General features: G+C 52.5%; 5 protein-coding genes across 5 annotated transcripts; 3 read left to right on the top strand and 2 right to left on the bottom strand.

Moving 5' to 3' along the window:
• Positions 1–194: 194 nt before the first annotated feature.
• Positions 195–848, bottom strand: AYO20_01255 (hypothetical protein; the record flags this gene model as incomplete). Its single annotated transcript, XM_022639561.1, has 3 exons — positions 195–441; positions 494–669; positions 723–848. The coding sequence occupies 3 exons, from the start codon at positions 846–848 to the stop codon at positions 195–197; spliced, it is 549 nt and encodes a 182-aa protein (XP_022504397.1).
• Positions 849–1,497: 649 nt separating this feature from the next.
• Positions 1,498–3,722, top strand: AYO20_01254 (hypothetical protein; the record flags this gene model as incomplete). The annotated part of the gene is made up of 3 exons (XM_022639560.1): positions 1,498–1,745; positions 1,794–1,869; positions 1,920–3,722. 3 exons carry the CDS (start codon positions 1,498–1,500, stop codon positions 3,720–3,722), a joined length of 2,127 nt encoding a protein of 708 aa, XP_022504396.1.
• Positions 3,723–4,306: 584 nt separating this feature from the next.
• AYO20_01253 (hypothetical protein) lies at positions 4,307–5,414 on the top strand (the record flags this gene model as incomplete). Its single annotated transcript, XM_022639559.1, has 3 exons — positions 4,307–4,393; positions 4,645–4,798; positions 5,074–5,414. 3 exons carry the CDS (start codon positions 4,307–4,309, stop codon positions 5,412–5,414), a joined length of 582 nt encoding a protein of 193 aa, XP_022504395.1.
• Positions 5,415–7,096: 1,682 nt separating this feature from the next.
• Positions 7,097–8,605, top strand: AYO20_01252 (hypothetical protein; the record flags this gene model as incomplete). The annotated part of the gene is made up of 1 exon (XM_022639558.1): positions 7,097–8,605. One exon carries the CDS (start codon positions 7,097–7,099, stop codon positions 8,603–8,605), a length of 1,509 nt encoding a protein of 502 aa, XP_022504394.1.
• A 3,308-nt stretch (positions 8,606–11,913) lies between these two features.
• AYO20_01251 (hypothetical protein) lies at positions 11,914–12,954 on the bottom strand (the record flags this gene model as incomplete). The annotated part of the gene is made up of 1 exon (XM_022639557.1): positions 11,914–12,954. One exon carries the CDS (start codon positions 12,952–12,954, stop codon positions 11,914–11,916), a length of 1,041 nt encoding a protein of 346 aa, XP_022504393.1.
• Positions 12,955–18,475: the final 5,521 nt, after the last annotated feature.

The following is an 18,475-nucleotide window of genomic DNA, read 5'->3' as shown; positions in this document are numbered from 1 at the left end:
CGCGTGTAAACCACAAGGCCGACATAGCTTGGAGCAATCTTGTGGCGTCTGAAAGACGTAAATGATCAGACGAGAAAGGAGTATATCGACGACAGTCATTGCTGGGCCTTCCGCCATACGGCAAGTGGCCTTGCCATACGGCAAGTGGCCTTTGGTATGTTGTACCAGAGATATCTCATCTGTTTTTCTCGAGGTTACCGGCCAAATGCAAAATATGCTCTTTCAAGTGGCTGTCTCTCATATTCCCATGCCAACCAATCGCTTCTCGTCGTAGGTAGCAGTCCCATACTGTTGACTTTATAGATGCCCAAACCGAGCAGGAGACACTGCATTAGGACATATACCGCCTTGACGCCCAACATCTGTGTACGATTACCAGCGCTCTCGAATTTGGCGAACTGTGTGTTGGTCTGCGAGATAGCCTGGATAGGGTTCTTGAAACTGAAAGGAATTATCAGCATCGACGACCGCAAAGTAAGAATGGCATACTGACAGCATAAACACCATCATAATAGAAAATATCTGGAGCGAATTGCCCGACATGTAGCCCATAATAGCTTGCATGGGAAGCTGCTTCGCAGGCCCAAGTGCAACCTCCCACGCTTTCTTGAGTTTGAGTGTTTCTGTTTCTTCGGGGGTCGGGGGTTTTCGTCCAGGAGGTTGCGACTTCTATTGGAGTTGTCAGCGAGTGTAGATTGTGAGTGGTATATGGGCCTGCGGACCTGTTTCCCAACCGCGGACCTGGAGCCTGAAAAGCCGGGAGGGTCTGGGATGCTGGATACATTCTTGGGTCTAGAAGGGACGCCGTTGTTGAGGTCAACAACCCATTTCGGCATTGGAGGAGCCATGCTGTCTGAGGTCGCCATCACAGGAGGAGGTGTGGTTAGCAACGATGCAGCGATGGCGTCCCTCGTCTAAAGTTGTTGGACGCTGACGGGACTCGGAAAATGGAAACTCCGCACCCTTGGCGTGAGCGGCGGCTCCAGGGGGGACACACCGCGCAACGCCTCCTCAACGTCCTCCCTCCTCATCGACCTCCAGTAAATCTTACATTGATTACCTACCACTTGGACATTGTCATTGCTTTGAATCTCTCTGGTCAGATGTTGTTTTTCTGAAGATCATGCCGTAATTTGAGCGTCGAGCCGCTGAATCCAGCAGCAATACCGTCAACTGGAGTGACAACAGAAGCCTCCAACTATTGGGTTGAGTCGAGATTGAAAAGGTCAGGATGTCGTCCGGACATGGAGACTCAAAGCTCTTTGCCAGGGTATGCCAATCTCTTTAGCAGGATGGCCTTCCCTTCTAGCCTGTGTTTGCCACTGCCTCCTTCGCTTGTTCCCATGTTGCCGCGATGTTCAGCATCTCCCATCTCACTCTCATTCATCACGGTATTTGGAGTACGTCTGCCGGGATTACAAAGGTACCACGCTTCATGTATCATATGTGTGATATCGTGAACTGAACATCCGGCATCTATGAGATCCACAGTACATCATGCCTTTTGCCGCAATGCCTTTGCCTCTATATCTCTGTCCCGTCGCTCACACTCATGAACAGGGCAAAGTGGCCGAGCTACGAGCGGAACTCACAAATCCTGGCAAGAAAGACAAGAACCACACTACTAAGAAAAATGCGCTGAAGAAAATCGTCGCCAATATGACCATGAGCAACAACGACATGATCGCACTCTTTCCGGATATCGTGGCTTGCATGGATATCCCTGTCCTTGAGATCAAGAAAATGTTTGTCAAAGTGCGCCTGTCGCAGATATCCTGCTAACCTACGTACAGGTGTTTTTTGTACCTTCAGCACTATGCTCGCATGAAACCCGACATTGCTTTGCGAGCGTTGCCGGTGCTGGAAGAGGTGGGCAGGCCGACTTGCAGTGACGAACTTCCTGATACTAACGTATTCAGGATCTTCTGGACCCGAACCCTTTAATCCGAGCACTTGCACTGCGGACTATTTCGTATGTCCATGTTCGCGAATTCGTCGAGGGTACGATTGCCCCACTGAAGAAATTAATGTCAGACCAAGATCCCTATGTCCGGAAAACAGCTGCCATTACCGTGGCCAAAATCTACGACCACGACAAACGACTGGTCGAGGGGTCAGACCTGATTGACAGACTCAATAGAATGCTCAAGGACGACAACCCCACTGTTGTCGCAAGTGCGCTTTCTTCGTTGCAGGACATCTGGGAGAGGAGTGATAACATTAAGCTGACAATCGACTACGCAAGCGCCTCCAAAATCATTTCTATCTTGCCGGACTGCAATGAATGGTCCCAAACCTACATCTTGGAAGCACTAGTGTCCTACGTTCCACACGAATCTGGCGAGGCCCTCTTACTGGCAGAACGAATATCATCTCGGCTCTCGCACTCGAACTCTGCCGTGGTTCTTACCTGCATTCGGGTCATTATGTACCTAATGAACTACATCTCCGACAAGAAGAAAGTCGACGAACTTGCCCGCAAACTATCCCCGCCACTCATCACTCTCCTCTCTAAACCACCAGAGATTCAATATCTCGCCCTGAGAAATGCTATACTCATCCTCCAACAGCGGCCCGAAGTCCTACAAAACGACATCCGCGTGTTTTTCTGCAAGTACAACGATCCGATATACGTCAAAGTGACAAAACTCGAGTTGATATTCATGCTAGCTAATAAGAGCAACATTTCAGTGGTTCTTAACGAGCTGAGAGAGTACGCAACCGAGATCGATGTCCAATTTGTGCGCAAGGCCGTTCGAGCAATTGGAAAGCTTGCAATCAAGATTGAGCCGGCGGCGCGGCAATGTATCGACGCACTCCTGGAACTTGTTAATGCCAAAATCCCATACATCGTGCAAGAGGCAACAGTGGTCATCAAGAACATTTTCCGCAAATACCCAAACCAGTATGAATCTGTCATCTCAACCGTGATCGGTCAGATTGATGAATTGGATGAGCCAGAGGCAAAGGCTGCTATCATCTGGATCATTGGAGAGTACGCCGATCGAATCGATAACGCCGATTCACTCCTACAAGATTACCTGTCGACATTCCACGAAGAGCCTATCGAGGTTCAATTGGCGCTCCTGACCGCGACTGTGAAACTCTTCCTACACCGACCCACAAAGGGCTCTTCCATAGTTCCGCAAGTGCTGAAATGGTGCACGGAAGAGTCAGACGATCCGGATCTTCGCGACCGGGGATATATGTACTGGCGCCTGCTATCGACCGACCCAGTGACGGCGAAGAAAGTCGTCATGGGAACGAAACCACCCATCACAGCTGAGAGCGAGAAGCTGGACCCAACAACCCTGGAAGAGCTATGTCTGGGCATCGGCACCCTTGCCACTATCTATCTGAAGCCAGTACAACAGGTCTTCCGGTCTGCACGGACACGCCGACTTCAGGATTCACCAGCCTTACAGAGAAAGAGAGAAGATCTGAACCGCGCCCTGACCGGTCTGGATCTCGCGAACCCTCTATCACTGAACACAACCGTCACAACACCAGGCGGTACGCCCGTGCCCAATCACCAAGCTGCAATCGAAGCCGCCGACGACTATTTCAAGAACTTGAGCCTGAGTGACAACAGTGGGGGGGATATCCTGACTAGCCCGACTGTCGGAGGCGTGGGAAATCCATATATCGTCAGCCAGAGCGCACCACAGCACAGCTTCCATCCGCAAACGAGTGTCGCCAACGACCGGGATCTCCTGTACTAGCATTACAGGGAGGAAGAGACTGAAGACGGTTTGTATAGCGCATGAGCGACGGTGGTTTATGTGTTTGGGGCCACAACCGGGAAGAGCTGTAAACACATGCAGTAGAACTGTAATGCGTGGGGATTTAAATTGATTCTTCGATCCAAACACCATAAATCTGCCTTGTCTAGAGAGCTGCGATAACACCGCAGGTGTCTGAACTGTCACCCAATCGATAGTAGTCTGTGTGCATCTATCCTTTGCTGCGCACAACCTACAGTAGCTGTGCCATATCGGGCTCCGCAGCCGACGTCATGACCGATTCGCTGTTCTCCAAAAGACGTTTTTGGAATTCCGGCCACTCACTCCACATCGAAATTCAAAAGCACAGGTGTGGTCTCCGCGAAAACGGGTCTACTGGACAGCACACTCGCTTGCAGTGTACCGAGTACAGCACACAGGACAAGCAACACGACCACGACATCCTGTCAGGAAAGGAACCCGCTCCGTTTTCATTCCCCTTTTTTTCCGCTCTCCCCTCATGATCGCGAAGTGACAGCAAGACCAAAAACCGAAGCAGCAGCGTGCGTGGCACTGGCGCAATCATGGTCTCCCTCCTCGTCACGGTCTTCATAATCCAACTGGTCTGCCACCTCGTCCTCACCATCGGGTCCAAACCCATCAACGACCTAGTACGTCGAGCCTGCTCTTTCTTCTCCTCAACCCCTTGTTTCTCCCTCCACCGCTTCCTCTTCGGCTTGACGGGGACATACATATCAGGTTCCAGGCGACAGAGAAGCGCTTGGGAGTAGGAAAAGACACGATACAAGCCCACAGCCCAAGAAGGAAGGGAAAACATATATTGGGACAAGTTTTGCTGACATTCCCAACCCCGCGCGCACTATGATAGCTATGGCAAATCTACTGCCGCCTCCCGCTACAGTCATCCACGGACATACAAGAACAGACGCGCCTGCGCCGCGAGGTCCTGCGGCTGAAACGAGAGATGAACGCGGTCAGCGCGCAGGACGAGTTTTCCAAGTGGGCCAAGCTGAGGCGGCAGCATGACAAGGCCATGGAGCAGCATGACAAGAAAGGTGAGTTTTGTTGGTGATACACATTTTCCCCGTTTGCTGGAGGAGTTTTGCGAGATGCTGGCGAGCAAGAGTGAGAGGAAGAGAGGGAGAGGTGGGTAGGGCGTATGTGTGTTGTCTACAATCGGGACTTGGATTCAATTTCATTCCCATTATTACTGCGTTCGGCCAAAGGACGAGGGCCGAGAGACACAAAATCGCCCTGCGTCCTCGCTCTCTCTACCTATATTTCTATCTATCCATCGTGACTAACAGAAAAATTTTCCCGTGGTCCCCAGCCGCCGCAGTTTCTTCCTCCCGCTCCTCCTTCGACACCAAAGCCACGGCGATCCGATGGACGTGCACCAGCGGCCTGCGCCTGGCGCTGCAGTTCTGGCACGCAAAGACGCCCGTCTTCACCTACCCGCGCGGCTGGTTCCCGTGGTATATCGAGTGGCTGCTCGGGTTCCCGAGGTGCCCCTACGGAGGCGTGAGCATCAACGTGTGGAGCACGGCCTGCGCGACCATCATCGCGCTGGTCTGGGACGTCCTGGTCTACCTGATACAGAGCACGCAGCGAGGGCAAACGGGCACGGAAAAAGTAAACGGCAGCAGAAGGAAGGAAGAGGTGCACATTTGATGACCAAACATAAACAAAACTGTTTACAGGGGACAGGGCACTGCCCAGGTCCGAATAGATATGATATGATACGAGTGAGATACATTAGCAAGCCATCATAAAAACATGAAATGCCCATTCTCCATACCCTGCACACAACTATACAAACACGTCAAGGCTCAAGGGTTCATCCATCATCTTCTAGGCTTGGGGAGCGTGGTTCCATCAGAAAAGTATTCAACCATGTTCGCGTCACTGACCGAAGCCATGCTCGCGTGGAGTCATGGAGGCCTAAGTGCTTGACTCTATTGTGATTGAGAGTTCATCATTGGAAACCAACCCGCTCACCGCAGCCAAAGCTGCTTATCATCGCCATTCGCGAGGAAACCCAACCTCCGGTGTTGTTGTTCTCGAAGCGTAGGGGTGCTTATTCATGAGAGCCTGCGAAACACAGCACACCAAATCAAAGAGTCCGGTCCGTTCGACAGGACATCTGCACCATCGTGGAAGATGGTCGCTGCTTTCCATAAGCTACAGACCCAAAAGACAGTGTTGCTCCGCGTCTCGAGAATAAGCCCCATCGAGTTACCCTCCATGACCCAACTGCTGCAAGCACAGCAATTGAGGGAGAGGGCAATCGCATAACTTTCGACATATGACGAATTGCGCAACCTCCAAAAATCACTCTTTTGAACTCCCCAAGTACCCAAACTGACCATCAAGCTCCCAATGTTATAGACCCTCGCCATCTCTTCCCTTCGCAAGCTCGAAAAGTCCGAGTCCTCTCCGTTTCACGAAATGAAAAGAAGGGGGAAACCTGTCTTCACGGCGACGGACTCATATCTTCATCCAACACCCAGACAAATATCTTCCCTCAATTCATTTCCACATCGAGACCCCAAGACGAAACGGCTCAGAAGAGAATGCAGACGACAGCGAGGTCGGAGATTGAGGGACAACAGGTGACTCGGAGAAGAGAGGGAGGCGAAAAAAAGGATGTTCAAGAAACAAAGAAACCGCAGTGAAAGGTTGCTTTTATGGCGGTTGCCTTTCGGCAGGTCCTAACGTTCTCTGACTCCCCGAAGAGAGCAGAGGTAGGGCGGTCCGGGGACTTTCTCCCAAAGCTGGGCCTTTTTCCCTTTGTGGGGGAATGGCAGCTGGTTGGTCTGCAGATATCTCAGAGGAGACTTCTGCTGTGCGTGAGCTTTGAATGCGATTCTTCGAACGCGGAGACTGATGAAACACAAGGGAAACGAGAACGAGAGATGCAGCAGTTCACGAAATTTGGGGCGGAAGGAAAAATATTGCCAAGACCACACTAGTCCTGAAACGGGTGAGGTTGCGCAGTTGAAGCCCTTCGACACCTCCGCTGCGCGCAAGTTGCCGAACGTCCGCCCTTCCTGCCACTTTAACAACCTTATCTCTTTTTTTTTCGTGAGAAGAACCTTAGCATTATTAAAGAAGTCTTCCAGGTGAAAAGACACATCTCAACGTGGTTTGAGGTCTTGGGAGTCTGGTTGTATATCATGAATTGAACGAGGGGAACAGCACCACTGAGATCACCCGAGCTTTTTCCTGCATATCAATACAGTGAACAAATCACTCCCAAGCTGGATTGAGACCAGAAAGTTTCTCCGGCCCGCAGGTTAGCTCAACAGCAGCAGAAGAAGAAACTCGTGCTGAGCGTGACAGTAATGATGAAGATGCCTACTCCTCGTCAAGGGCTAAAGCCAGTATTGGCGACGGCCCTCGCGCAAACAAACAAAGGCCCATCTCTCCGACCAAGGCGCGAACTGAGCTTTCTGGTCACATCATCTTCACCATCTTCACCATCTTCGCCACGGCATCCCGTTCGCCGCCATCTGCCTGAGTTGATACCCATACCAATTCCCATTCCACAGCCCACACCAACGTTCCCATCGTCGGGCCTGTCTCATGCACAGCGGCGCCATGCCTCGACCAAACCGGATCCCGAAGCAGAACTCAAACGTACGCCTCTGTACGACCTGCACGTTTCGCTCGGGGCCAAAATGGTACCCTACGCTGCCTATGCCATGCCAGTCACATACCCGGACCTCTCGCACAAGGACTCCCATCTCTGGACACGCCAACACGCCAGTGTCTTTGACGTCTCCCACATGGTGCAGCACAAGCTGTCCGGAGAACTCGCAGAGGAGTTTCTCATGACAATCACTCCATCAGCCATCAATGAGATAGAAAAGCACCGCTCGACTCTATCTTGCCTTTTGAACGAGGAAGGAGGCATCGTCGACGATACTGTCATCTCGAGGATTGGTAAAGATAGCTTTTACTTTGTGACCAACGCGGGCTGTCGAGAGAAAGACATTGCCTATCTCGATCAGCATATAACAAAGTTTCTCAAGGCAAAGGGTGCATCAGGAGATAAGATCAATTGGCACGTCCTTGACCACCATGCCCTTCTGGCACTTCAAGGCCCCGAGTCTGCAAGCTTGCTCCAGTCGCTTATATTTAATGACACGGACGACGACAGTCTCGACACGTCACTGGATACACTATACTTCGGGTCAAGTCGATGGTTGCAACTGACCCTACCTGACTCCGGGATGAACACTCCCTCTCTCCTCATTAGCCGCACTGGATATACAGGAGAGGATGGCTTTGAAATTTCGATCCCGCCCGAAAACGGAGACGCAACCGAACTGGCAACGAACATAGCCAAAGCTCTCACCGCCGACAGCTCCAAAGTCCGCTGGGCGGGGCTGGGTGCGCGCGACTCGCTCCGCCTAGAGGCAGGGATGTGTCTCTACGGGCATGACCTAGATGAGAAGATCACGCCGCCAATGGCGGCTTTGGGTTGGTTGGTCGGCAAATCTCGCCGGGTCGACAACCCTACACCAGCCTTTAATGGTCATCAAATTATCAACAAGCAGCTCGCGTCGCCAAAGACCATGCCTGAGCGACGAGTTGGCCTCCTCATAGAAAAGGGTCCCGCTGCCCGCGAAGGGGCAGAAATCGTCGATCCGGAAAACAACAACCAGGTCATTGGTCACATCACCTCTGGTTCTCCCAGCCCCACCCTCGACGGACAAAACATTGCCATGGGGTATATTAAGAATGGATTCCACAAAAAGGGGACTCCGGTCGGTGTCAGAGTTCGAAAGAATGTGAGGAAAGCGGAGGTCGCTAAAATGCCATTTGTGCCAAACAAGTTTTACTCTCGACCCTCGTGAAAGATTGTCCAGGAGGCTCTCTACTCGGGAAGGTCGTGGTGGGCCAATCTCTGCGGCTCCACAGCAACAGCGGTCAAGGGGAGTAGGTTGGTGACTGTTTGCACCTGTTTTCACGGAAAGGACATGGGGATGGGGATGGGCAATGTGACAGGACGGTGTTCCGGCTCCTCTCTAGGTACGAGTAGATCTTGTCACACCCTGATCGTCGGCTGTTGTCGATCCTTTTGGGTAACAACAGCAGCGAGCGGTGTTCTGGCACGGAACCCTGGCCTCACCAGCCCCCCCTGTTGGGCTTTTTAGTGTTCATTTTAGTGTGTCTTCTCCGCGACGGGGTGCTTCTTTTCGTTTGCCTCACTGCACCAGTGTATTTGAGTCGCCGTCATCGTATATGCATGCAGCTGTTTGCTAGTCGTTTGACTAGCCCTAGCCCGACAAGGCCCCGTGATTTAGCGTATCCGAGGTGATTGGGGCCGAGACCTGCGTGCGAACATTATTGATCACTGCATATCTTCGCAGGGTTTTCTCCCGCCATTTCCCTGTTTCGAGCGCCAGAGGCATTCCTGGGCTTTGAGTGGTCGCCTGAGCGTTCGCGACCAGGTGCAAGTGTAGCGCCGCGCCGGATGGTGACTCGTCCCTAGGGGCAAGACTGTCAACTCCAGAGCATGCAAAGTACGAGTCCCCGGAGTGCAGGTACAGGTGTGGCATGCTATCCCAGAAGACGCTAATCATGGATCCGAAAACCCGGAGCAAGCAAGGTTCGAGGCTAATCTTGAACTTTGGCACCTCGTTCATCGTCGCCCACATGGACTAGCAGAGGGTCGGTCAGCGGCGGTAAAGTGCGGTTCCCGGCTTCCCACGCGTGTGATGGCCCCCTCGATGCTGAGCAGCTTTTGGATAGTTTCCACGGATGGCTTTGGTGGAGCTGTAGTGGGCCCACGACTAGCAAAAGGAGCTGGCGTTTTTGCCTATTTTGACGACATTTCGGTACTCCGGGTCCCATCCAATCCGCATTCAGTAGAGGTAGAGTAGTCTAATCGTCGATTGACTGGAGGATGGGCGGAATTTAAAAACCGCTTGCTGGGAACCATGGTGAATTCGTGACTATAGCCAAAGGGGCGTGGCCCAGACCTTGCACAGCCCATGGCGGACCTCACCGACGGACTCATGAGGTCATGTACTTCGTGTTTCGGGTCAATGGGCTGGTCCTTTGTGACTGTCTCGATGGATCCGGTAAGCCACCCAGGTAGCTATTGACCAGCTAACCGCGCACCTCTGTTGCGATTCCCCATGCTTTCTCACTGTTGCCCTGTACGTCACCTTCCGCAAGCAAGAAATACATACTCGGTACTCTGCAAGCACTAGTGTCCATCTCCAGCTGGTCCACCGGAGTTGTGGCATGATTTTGTGTCGTTCAGATATTTCCCACACGGATTTGGAAGAGCTGGAGAGGTATCGGTCGGTGGCTATCCCGGGTTTTCCTCGCGTTGCTTTGCCGGTGGCTTATCCTGCACTCCCTGGCTTTTGAGAGTTCCTCCCAGGCGACAATGCACCATCAAATGAGCGTTAGGGGACTTGTCTCTAGGGTGCTTGCAAATTTCCTTATCTGGTTATTTTCCAGGGCGCAGAGAATGACCAATTGCTGAAGCCACTTTCCCGGAAGGAAACGACTGTGGAATGCTCTGAACCACTGAACCAGCTTCCTGGTGGGTTTCTATGCGAAGATGTTTGATGACTATGCTGATCGTCCGAGGGCCCGGACTGCTCGTAGCAACGCAGAGGTGTCCACCTCCCACAACAAGGGCCTAGTCACCAAGCAGCCCAGCTGGGGGGGAATACGAGAGCTCAAAGTCTGGCTTGCTGCGCTCTGCACTTTCTATTTGCCCTGCTTGGCATCACTTTCAGCTGGATCCTTTGGCATTACCCCTTTAGCTTGGTTGAATTGTACCAAGGGCCAGATGACCTAGCTCCTTTTGTAATTTTCTTTGGGCCTTCTTCCAGGATGGTAGACAAGAAGCGCAGGTCCAAAGACGTCTCCTGAGATGTGCAGCGTGTCTTTATTTGCTCTCTTCTCGCCGTTAACACCCGACCAGGCGGGGTTCGATCCGCTTGGATTATCATGAATGTTTTTTCTTCCCTCTCGCTCTGGTGTCCGCTCGATGATGGATGTGGCTGTTGGGCTGAAAGAAGGCGTGCAATCATTTCGTAGGGCCTGCCCGAGTGACAGGCGCCACCCCTGGTCAAGCATGCATCGGCTAGGATTCGAATGGCGGCTCGTTCGCGAAGTAAGCAGGGGACACATTGGGAGCGGAGCCAGAGTCTTCGGGATCAATCGAGTCTAAGAGCCCTGCTGGGGGGGGTCATGCCACCTCGAACACGCAGCTTGAAATCCGACAGATTTCACTGCCGCGTCCCAAATGGCGGGGAAAGGGGGTCAGGTGGTACGCTGGCTGCGAGGTAGCTCTGGAGGGTAAGACTGCAGGACAGGGAACAAAGAAACTTTGATGGCGATTGCGCTTGAAGTGGCTGGGAGAGGGAAAGTGAGAGGGTGATGGAGCTTGACAGGTGGAAAAGAATGGATTCCTCCATACCCATGACCCTGGCAGGTTTCCAAGTTCACTTTCCCATCCCTTGGTACCATCCTTGAGTGAGTCAATGCAAGACCAAAAAGCCTTTGTTCTGCCACTACGACCTATTTATCTCGCCAATGTAACGCCATGCTGCCTGAAAAATCGATCGCGGTCCAGCATTTGTGCATGGGAGAAACAGTACCGAAAACCTGGAAAATCATAATAATGTAACTGTATGCTGTTTCGTATCATCACGTCGTTCTGAAGGCATAAATCTCAGTCCGCATGTGTCGTATCTTCCGGTGGGATCGCCTCATGGTAACCTGTCCCTTCCAGTGACCTCTGGAATATCCAGTTATGCAGCCCCTTCTTTGTATCCCTGAGCCCTACCCCAAGTCTGCCCCCCGATTGCCATGCACCATGCTGTCTGAGTGGTGGCCAAGGAAGGGGATCCCCGTCATGCCATGTCCTTGATCCTGCGCTTTGTGACCCATCCATGCGCCATGCTCTGTCTGAATCGAACCCGGGGTATCTCTAGATCCTGTGCAAGTCCTGCCCTGTTCCACTTAGTCCATAGTCCTTTCACACCGTACAAACATGGTTTCAGAAGACATTTGATAAGAAATAACTGAAGGTGGACAACTGCCAGCGCTCAAAGAAGGCGGCCAGGGCGGCTTAGCAGAACCTTCGAAGAATGCTAGATCCAACTGTAGCGTACTTGATCCACTCTCCAGAAGTGGATCACGATGTTGCGCACAAAAGCTTCGAGTACGGTGTGGCCGAGAAGTCAATAATCGTTGCCATGCTGTCGGTGAATGGCCCTGGTAGTTGGAAGCGCATATGCTCCCCCTCTCCGTCGTCCTCGAACGGCCTCTTGCGACTCGTCCCCTCGCGGTCAAGGCTGCTGAACATAATATCGTCACTGCCCTCCGATAGTGGTGTCAGAGCAGATCGGTCCGACGACAGGGTACAGGATGACTTTGCTGTACGGGAATCACAGAGGCTCACCTCAATGTCGGTTGGCGTTCCTGCTAGGGCGCTAGAGGAGACCAGACTCGCAGGAGAAAAGCGAGAGGCGGAGGCATGACGGTAGCTAGACCCTCCGAAATGACCCCCCTGTCGATGGCTACCCATCCAATCCATCGAAGTATGGCTGTGCCCGTAGCTCCCTGATGAAAGTGGACCGGCATGGCCGTCGGTCCCATGCCCAGTTCCACGATCGGGGTCCATGCTGGCCTGGCTGTCTCGCCGCCCATTGTCCTTGTAATGGCCAGGGGATCGGCCACGCACAACCATAGGGTCGGATTCCTTGGTCGCTATCAAGACCCAGTTCTCGTCGTTCTGCCTCCCGATATTTGCAGAAAGCTCAACCACCACCAAAAAGTATTGCTGCTGTGCGCGCCGTTTGCCATTGTTGGCGGTGGCTTTCTGGAACTGAATTCTCTCAAATGTATGGGAAGTTGGGATTGAATTCGTGCCGGGGGTTTCGAACCCTGAAAAGCCACCGATGATACTTGAGTGAAGATGGTTGGGCCCCCCATACACATGTCCAGAGCTTGAGTACGTACCATTTGTGCCAATGGTATGGTTGGGCGACGGTGCAATTGGGTGACGGCCAGGAACTGATTCTGTTGCCTTGTCCCGTTTGGGAGTATGCTGAACAAGACCTCGAGCCTCGCTTTCACCGTTGCTAGTCATGGCGGTTTTTGCAGTAATTGACACGGCAAATTGTTGGATCAATTCTTCGGAACCATTCCTATTCAGATAGAACGGTCCATCCATGATGCTATTTCGGAAGCCGAAGGAGCATTGTACTGCAAAGTAATTTCGGCGGTAGCAAGTCCATTTTCTATCGACCTGGAAAAACCCTTTTTGTATTGAGGCTATGATCTCTGGCATCAAACGTTGGTTGCGCAGTGTCAGCACAGGATGAAGAACGGTGGTTTCGTGAAAGGGAGGGCCATCTTGCCGCGTAGTGTTCTGGCTGTCATGGCAATGCGTTGACATGTTTTGTCCTGGGTATGAACCCTCTTGGAGTGGGAAAGCAAACGCTGGACTATTGCGAGCGGGAAAGGGATTTGATTGATACCGCATCCCTCCTGGAAATTGGCCTGGACTTATTTGGGTGTGGAGAGCTGTCGAATATTGTGGTATTCTCTCTCCCATACTCCTGAAAGTTGACCCGATGCCGTTTGCCGAATTGTACGAATGGGGAGGTGACAAAGGAGGACTGTACAACAGAAATCAGCACCTGTCACAAGGCTGACGATGGACTTTTGGGGGAGACAAGAACTTACACTCTCTGTTGACGTTCCATGAGCGTCATCGAGGACCCCGGCCAGTTTGACGAGAGAACTGAAGAAGGTGCGCTCGAGAAATGGTCCGGCGCGCATGCATTGCTGGGAAACGGCTTGGGGAGGGTCGTATAGGTGTTTCCAGAGGCTGTAGGGTTGCCCCCCGCGCTCGCTGATCCAGTGGTGGAATCAGGCGGGCTCAGCAGCAATTGCGAGCTTTGGTGATACCTGCGAAGACCATCATGGATGGGTCAGTGAGACAGAACTGGTAGAGCAGCCAGATCACATTTATATGTCACACCTTGGAAGTGCGACCGTTGAGTCATGGGACGAGCACATTCTGAAAATAACCAAGAGGTAATCGGCAGCCTCTTACGGTCCTTCAATCACACCGGAGAGTGGATGAAAGCTCGCGCCGGGTGCCCAACCTTCAAGGCTCTAGACTTGCATGTCGACCAAATAGTCGGTCTGAGGCGCCATCGGGTATTTCAAAGACAGATGAACTGGTGGGGAAGAACTGGAGATCGGATACTCACGGTGTTTCGTTCAGAAGCGAACTGCCAGTGAAGTCAAGACTAGCATTTGCTGGCAGTGCCACTCCTGACGCACTACTCGTCAGGCTGCTCTGAGGCCTTCGACTCGGAAACGTGAAGTCATTGGTAGAATAGGACGAATTTGAAAAGGTGCGCTCCTGCCCGAGATATTTGGATTCTGCAAAGTCGAATGGCGAAGACTGTTGAAGCAATGCTGCAAGCAAGCAAAGTCAGTAACGGCCAGCAGTCAAGAGAGTGCAGCTCAAAGGTTAGGATTTGATAAAGCAAAAGGAAGCCTGGCACAGCCCTCATGCAACTAGGCTTGAGAGAGCCCCTCCTTCGTGGACAATTACCCATTCAGTACAAACTGGCAGGCAGAGTAGCACGGAGCGGGGCATCCTGGCCAGGTGAGCGTAGGTGGCAATTGTGCGAAACGAGGGTAGAGCAGCCACAGCAGTGGCAGCTCCGTGTGCACACAGCATATCAATGCCAGATTGCCGAGCCGCAGCAGGATTTTTGTTGACGTTGGCCTCACAACAAAGCAGATAAGATATACAAAGCTTGTCGTAAATACGTACTGGGATCCATAGCTGTCCTGCTAAACCCAGCACTGATTCAAACAAGGCTGAATCAGCACAGGGGGAGCTTTAGAGTTTGTTCAATCGCGGAGTCTCGAGGTGGGTAATGGGCTTGTCCTTTTCGGCAGTCTTTGGGTCGGTACTTGCTCAGCCGTTCGCTAGCTCTGCTCCCTGAACGGTGATTGATAGCCCCGGGGCGGTGTGGACTTGCTCAGCTAGACCCTAGTGATCCAAGGCGCATGCAGGACAGAGTTGCCTGCCAATAGCGGGAAGACTGCCAATATATGTATGGAGTCCACAGTGCTTCCCCCAAAACGGGTACAAACTGCTGAAAGGTCAGCAACATGGTGTGCTCTCATTCCTCATGGTTGCGGCCTTCTTTTGCTCCTGTCGGTGCCTTGTACTGGCAGCAACAGAGGAGCCTCAGTTCTTGCAATCGTACCTAGTTGAAGCGAAACAAATCGCTGCGAATTTTGTCTGTCGCAGTTGTGCTGTTATTGGTCGGTGACAATGGTGAGTGCCTTGGTCTGAACTTGTTCAACTTACTTTCCAACTATTTAGCCGTCGCGTACTGCCGTTCGAGGCCTCTTCTTCTTCCTGTTGTTCGAAAGGGGTTTCTGTGTCTGTACTAACGACTTCTCCAGAACGTCCTGCTCAAGCAGCAGTGAACAGAGAACTGTTCCGATCGCCCGTTGTGGCGAGCAAGTTGTAACGAACCCACGGCAGTCGACGAGAACTCGTAGACAATCCTATTCAGTGCCTGGACGTCCACAGTGTGCAAAAGCACAGGTTCTGAATCGATAAGCGATGGAAGGGAATTCTGGTGGGAGGAAAAGGCGGAAAATATGTGACTGAAATGATGGTGGCTTAGAGAAAGAGATATCAGAGCCTTGCTGATAGAAGGAGAGGCTTGGACCAGTTCAGCGGATTGAAAAGACTTCAAATGAATGCGCAATCATGCAGTCAACACCAAGGTCAGGGGGTTCCACACAAGCCCTGGATCAAGTCCTGGTCTGGTCGGGCAGGCTGGGATTGCGTTGGAGTGTCTTCATCGGATGTAGAAATGACTAGCTCAGCCATCGGCGCAGCGAAGGGCTCTGACACTTTGACCACCAGTATTCGGTGAGGATACGGGATCGACCAGACGTTGTTGGCAAGGACCATTCGAAGGAAGACTGCATATTCGACAGGCCAATGACCCTTCAGGGCATGACCTTTGACCCTTGAGACCGCCCGACTGTGCTGCAGGCGGCCTTCTTCAGCAGCCCCAGCTTGAGCCTAAAAATCGCCACAACATTGGCTTGGCCACCGAATCTTTACCTTGAAGGGCGAAATAAAGGAATATTTGGAAGAATCGAATCGGGTCCAAACGAGATGCAGAATACAGAATGCATTCAAGCGCAGGCCTTGCAGAGAGGGTTTCAGCTGAGGCCCTCCTTCGATAAGATGCTGTCGGCACAGGGCCCATGACTGCCGCGGTTTCTCTGGCACGTGGCTGGGGAACGGGGGCGTCTGCTAAGTATCGAGCAGGCCATGACGGCCTTGCCTTTTGACCCACCGTGTACATTCTTTGTTTTGCCTTTACAGGATGGGAGGAAAGCAAGTCATGCGGCGGCTGGGCGTACTCGATGTGTTCAGATGAAGCGAAGATGAGCCGGGCAAGCTCCAGAAGGGGATTCATTGCTCAAACGGACCGAGCGGTGCTGATTTGGACATCAAGGGTTTGATGTCTGAGGCATTCAGAAAATCGACCGTGCAAAGCCGACTGTTGATGGACTGATCGTCGGCCGACTTGACAACAAACCAATGGCAACATGAAACGAGGCAGGGGCAAGGCTGACCAGTATCCCTGCACTCCACGACACCACTCAGGCAAAAAGGAAATGTTCCGACTGGACAGGTATTGGTTAGAGAGGTGCGGGCAACTGCGAATCTGCGTGGCCCGAGGGCTCTTTAGCTCGAGGGCGGTTATGGTAAACGACCAAAATCAGGGCTCGGTGACTTGATCGACACGGTCCAGGGATAGCGACTACGGGTGACGGCAACGGTGGTTGGCCTCACCGGTAGGCTGAGGTCCCGGAAATCTCCAAGCATTCTGGCACCAGTCAGTATGAATGAGTCGGCAGTACTGGACTTTCCGACCAGAATCAAGATGGTCTTGAATTGGACGCCCTCAAAGGGGACAAAAATTGGGCATGGTGGAGCCAAGGGCTGGTGAATCATTGGTTACGCATGGTAGGCAATTGTTCCCACAGTCCACCTCGCTGCGGCGGCCCGTAGCCTGTTGTCATCTGCAAGTATGTCGTGCGCACTTCCGGAATATGCAGCATGGGGCTCGTTTGGAAGTCGAGCAAGGGGCGGAGCCGCGTGGAGTGGGTGATCTAGCCCTGGCCAAAACATCTGCACTTGATTGCAGCGAGAAAAGGCTGCCAGCCTGAAGTTGGGGCTATGACGAAGGCGCTGAAGATGCTGGCACCGCAAGAGGAGAGGGGGTCGAGGAGAAGCTGCTCCAAAGGTGGTAATGGTGGTGTGGTGGTGTCAAAGAGGTACCAAAAGGAGAAGTAAGACTGATGAGGTGGCTCGAGTCCAGGATCTGATGGTGGTGGTTGAAGTGATTGGAAGTGGTGGAAGTGTTGAATGGTGATGGTGGTGGTGAGGGTGGCGGTGATGATGAGTGAGTGCTAAGCTGAGTGAGTAAGTGAGTTTCCCTGCGCCGTCTGCGCTCTCCTTACTCCCTCTCCACGCTGTACCTGGACTTCGAGCCACCCTCACCACCAACACTTTTCGCGCCATCCTGTATTTTCACAACTCATATTGCGACCTTGACCATGTGTCCAGACTCCTGATTTGAGGCAGAAAGACGGGACAAGCTAAGTGTCTACGTGACAATGCGTCAATGACTGCTAATCGCATAGGTACAGCTGTTAATGCTCAACTCCTGATGAAATGCCTTGCGCAGTGCGCATTGTACCTCTACTGCTAACGTTCTCTCGATTTTGCTCGTTCTGTGGGATGTCTGGATACAAAACAATTGGTACCTGACCGCACATTCGGTGGTTCAGAGGTGTATCGTCCTCTTGCACTGGGCATATCTGATCTGGCTAAGCATTGGTTGACCACACATCACACTTCTCCAACTGGCGGCAACAGGCTGCAAGGAGTCCTGACTAGGCCAAGGAATGTAGGTGGCAAGACATATCTCACTCCTGTACGCTTGACCACGGCGGTGAAGGAAGACTCCTGCTCTTCGCGCCTCCAGCTAAAGGCCGTCTCTGTGGCCCGCTCGGGAGGAGCCAGGGCAGGCTTGACCGTCTCCCAACCGCTCCCTCTCCGAAACCTGGAATCGCCTCACAGGCCAGCTTTGACGATGGTGGCTTGGTTGGCTCTGACAAATCCCGCGACTTTGACGGGTTGCACCAAATCTGCCTTCTTTGCAGCTTGGACCACCCGTTCGTCTTTCATGCTGGCAGTGGTATCACTGACATGGAGGCTGTCTTGGAGCCCCCCAAACAGTGTCGACAACACAAAGGCGAGCGGACCTTTCTCCTTTCTTTCTCACCCAGGACGCCCGTCTGATCCTGATTTGGAATAGCTCCAGATGTTTCATTTGATCCTGCTACCCACCGTGGCTCAGATGATAATGATTCTGATGATGGTCGCTCTGGAAGGATGCTAGGAAAATTCGGATGCTGCCACGTCGTGCCTATCTGATCGTTCCATGTGGTGCCGGGGCTATAGAGCTGTGGCCGCCGGCTTGTACTTCCCCGATGCAGGTCCAACAAACATACGTTCTTCGAGGGAAATGCTTGGTTCATGGGAGTAACAGAGAATGGCCTTTTCCAGACCCATCTCGCGATGACAGCTCTGGAATCGTTTCCCTTTTCGGGCTATTTTGATC

Source organism: Fonsecaea nubica (assembly GCF_001646965.1).
Source record: "Fonsecaea nubica strain CBS 269.64 chromosome Unknown Scaff5, whole genome shotgun sequence".
Classification (NCBI taxonomy): domain Eukaryota; kingdom Fungi; phylum Ascomycota; class Eurotiomycetes; order Chaetothyriales; family Herpotrichiellaceae; genus Fonsecaea; species Fonsecaea nubica.
Note: the sequence above shows the minus strand (reverse complement) of the source record. Positions and strands in the feature narration are given on the sequence as shown.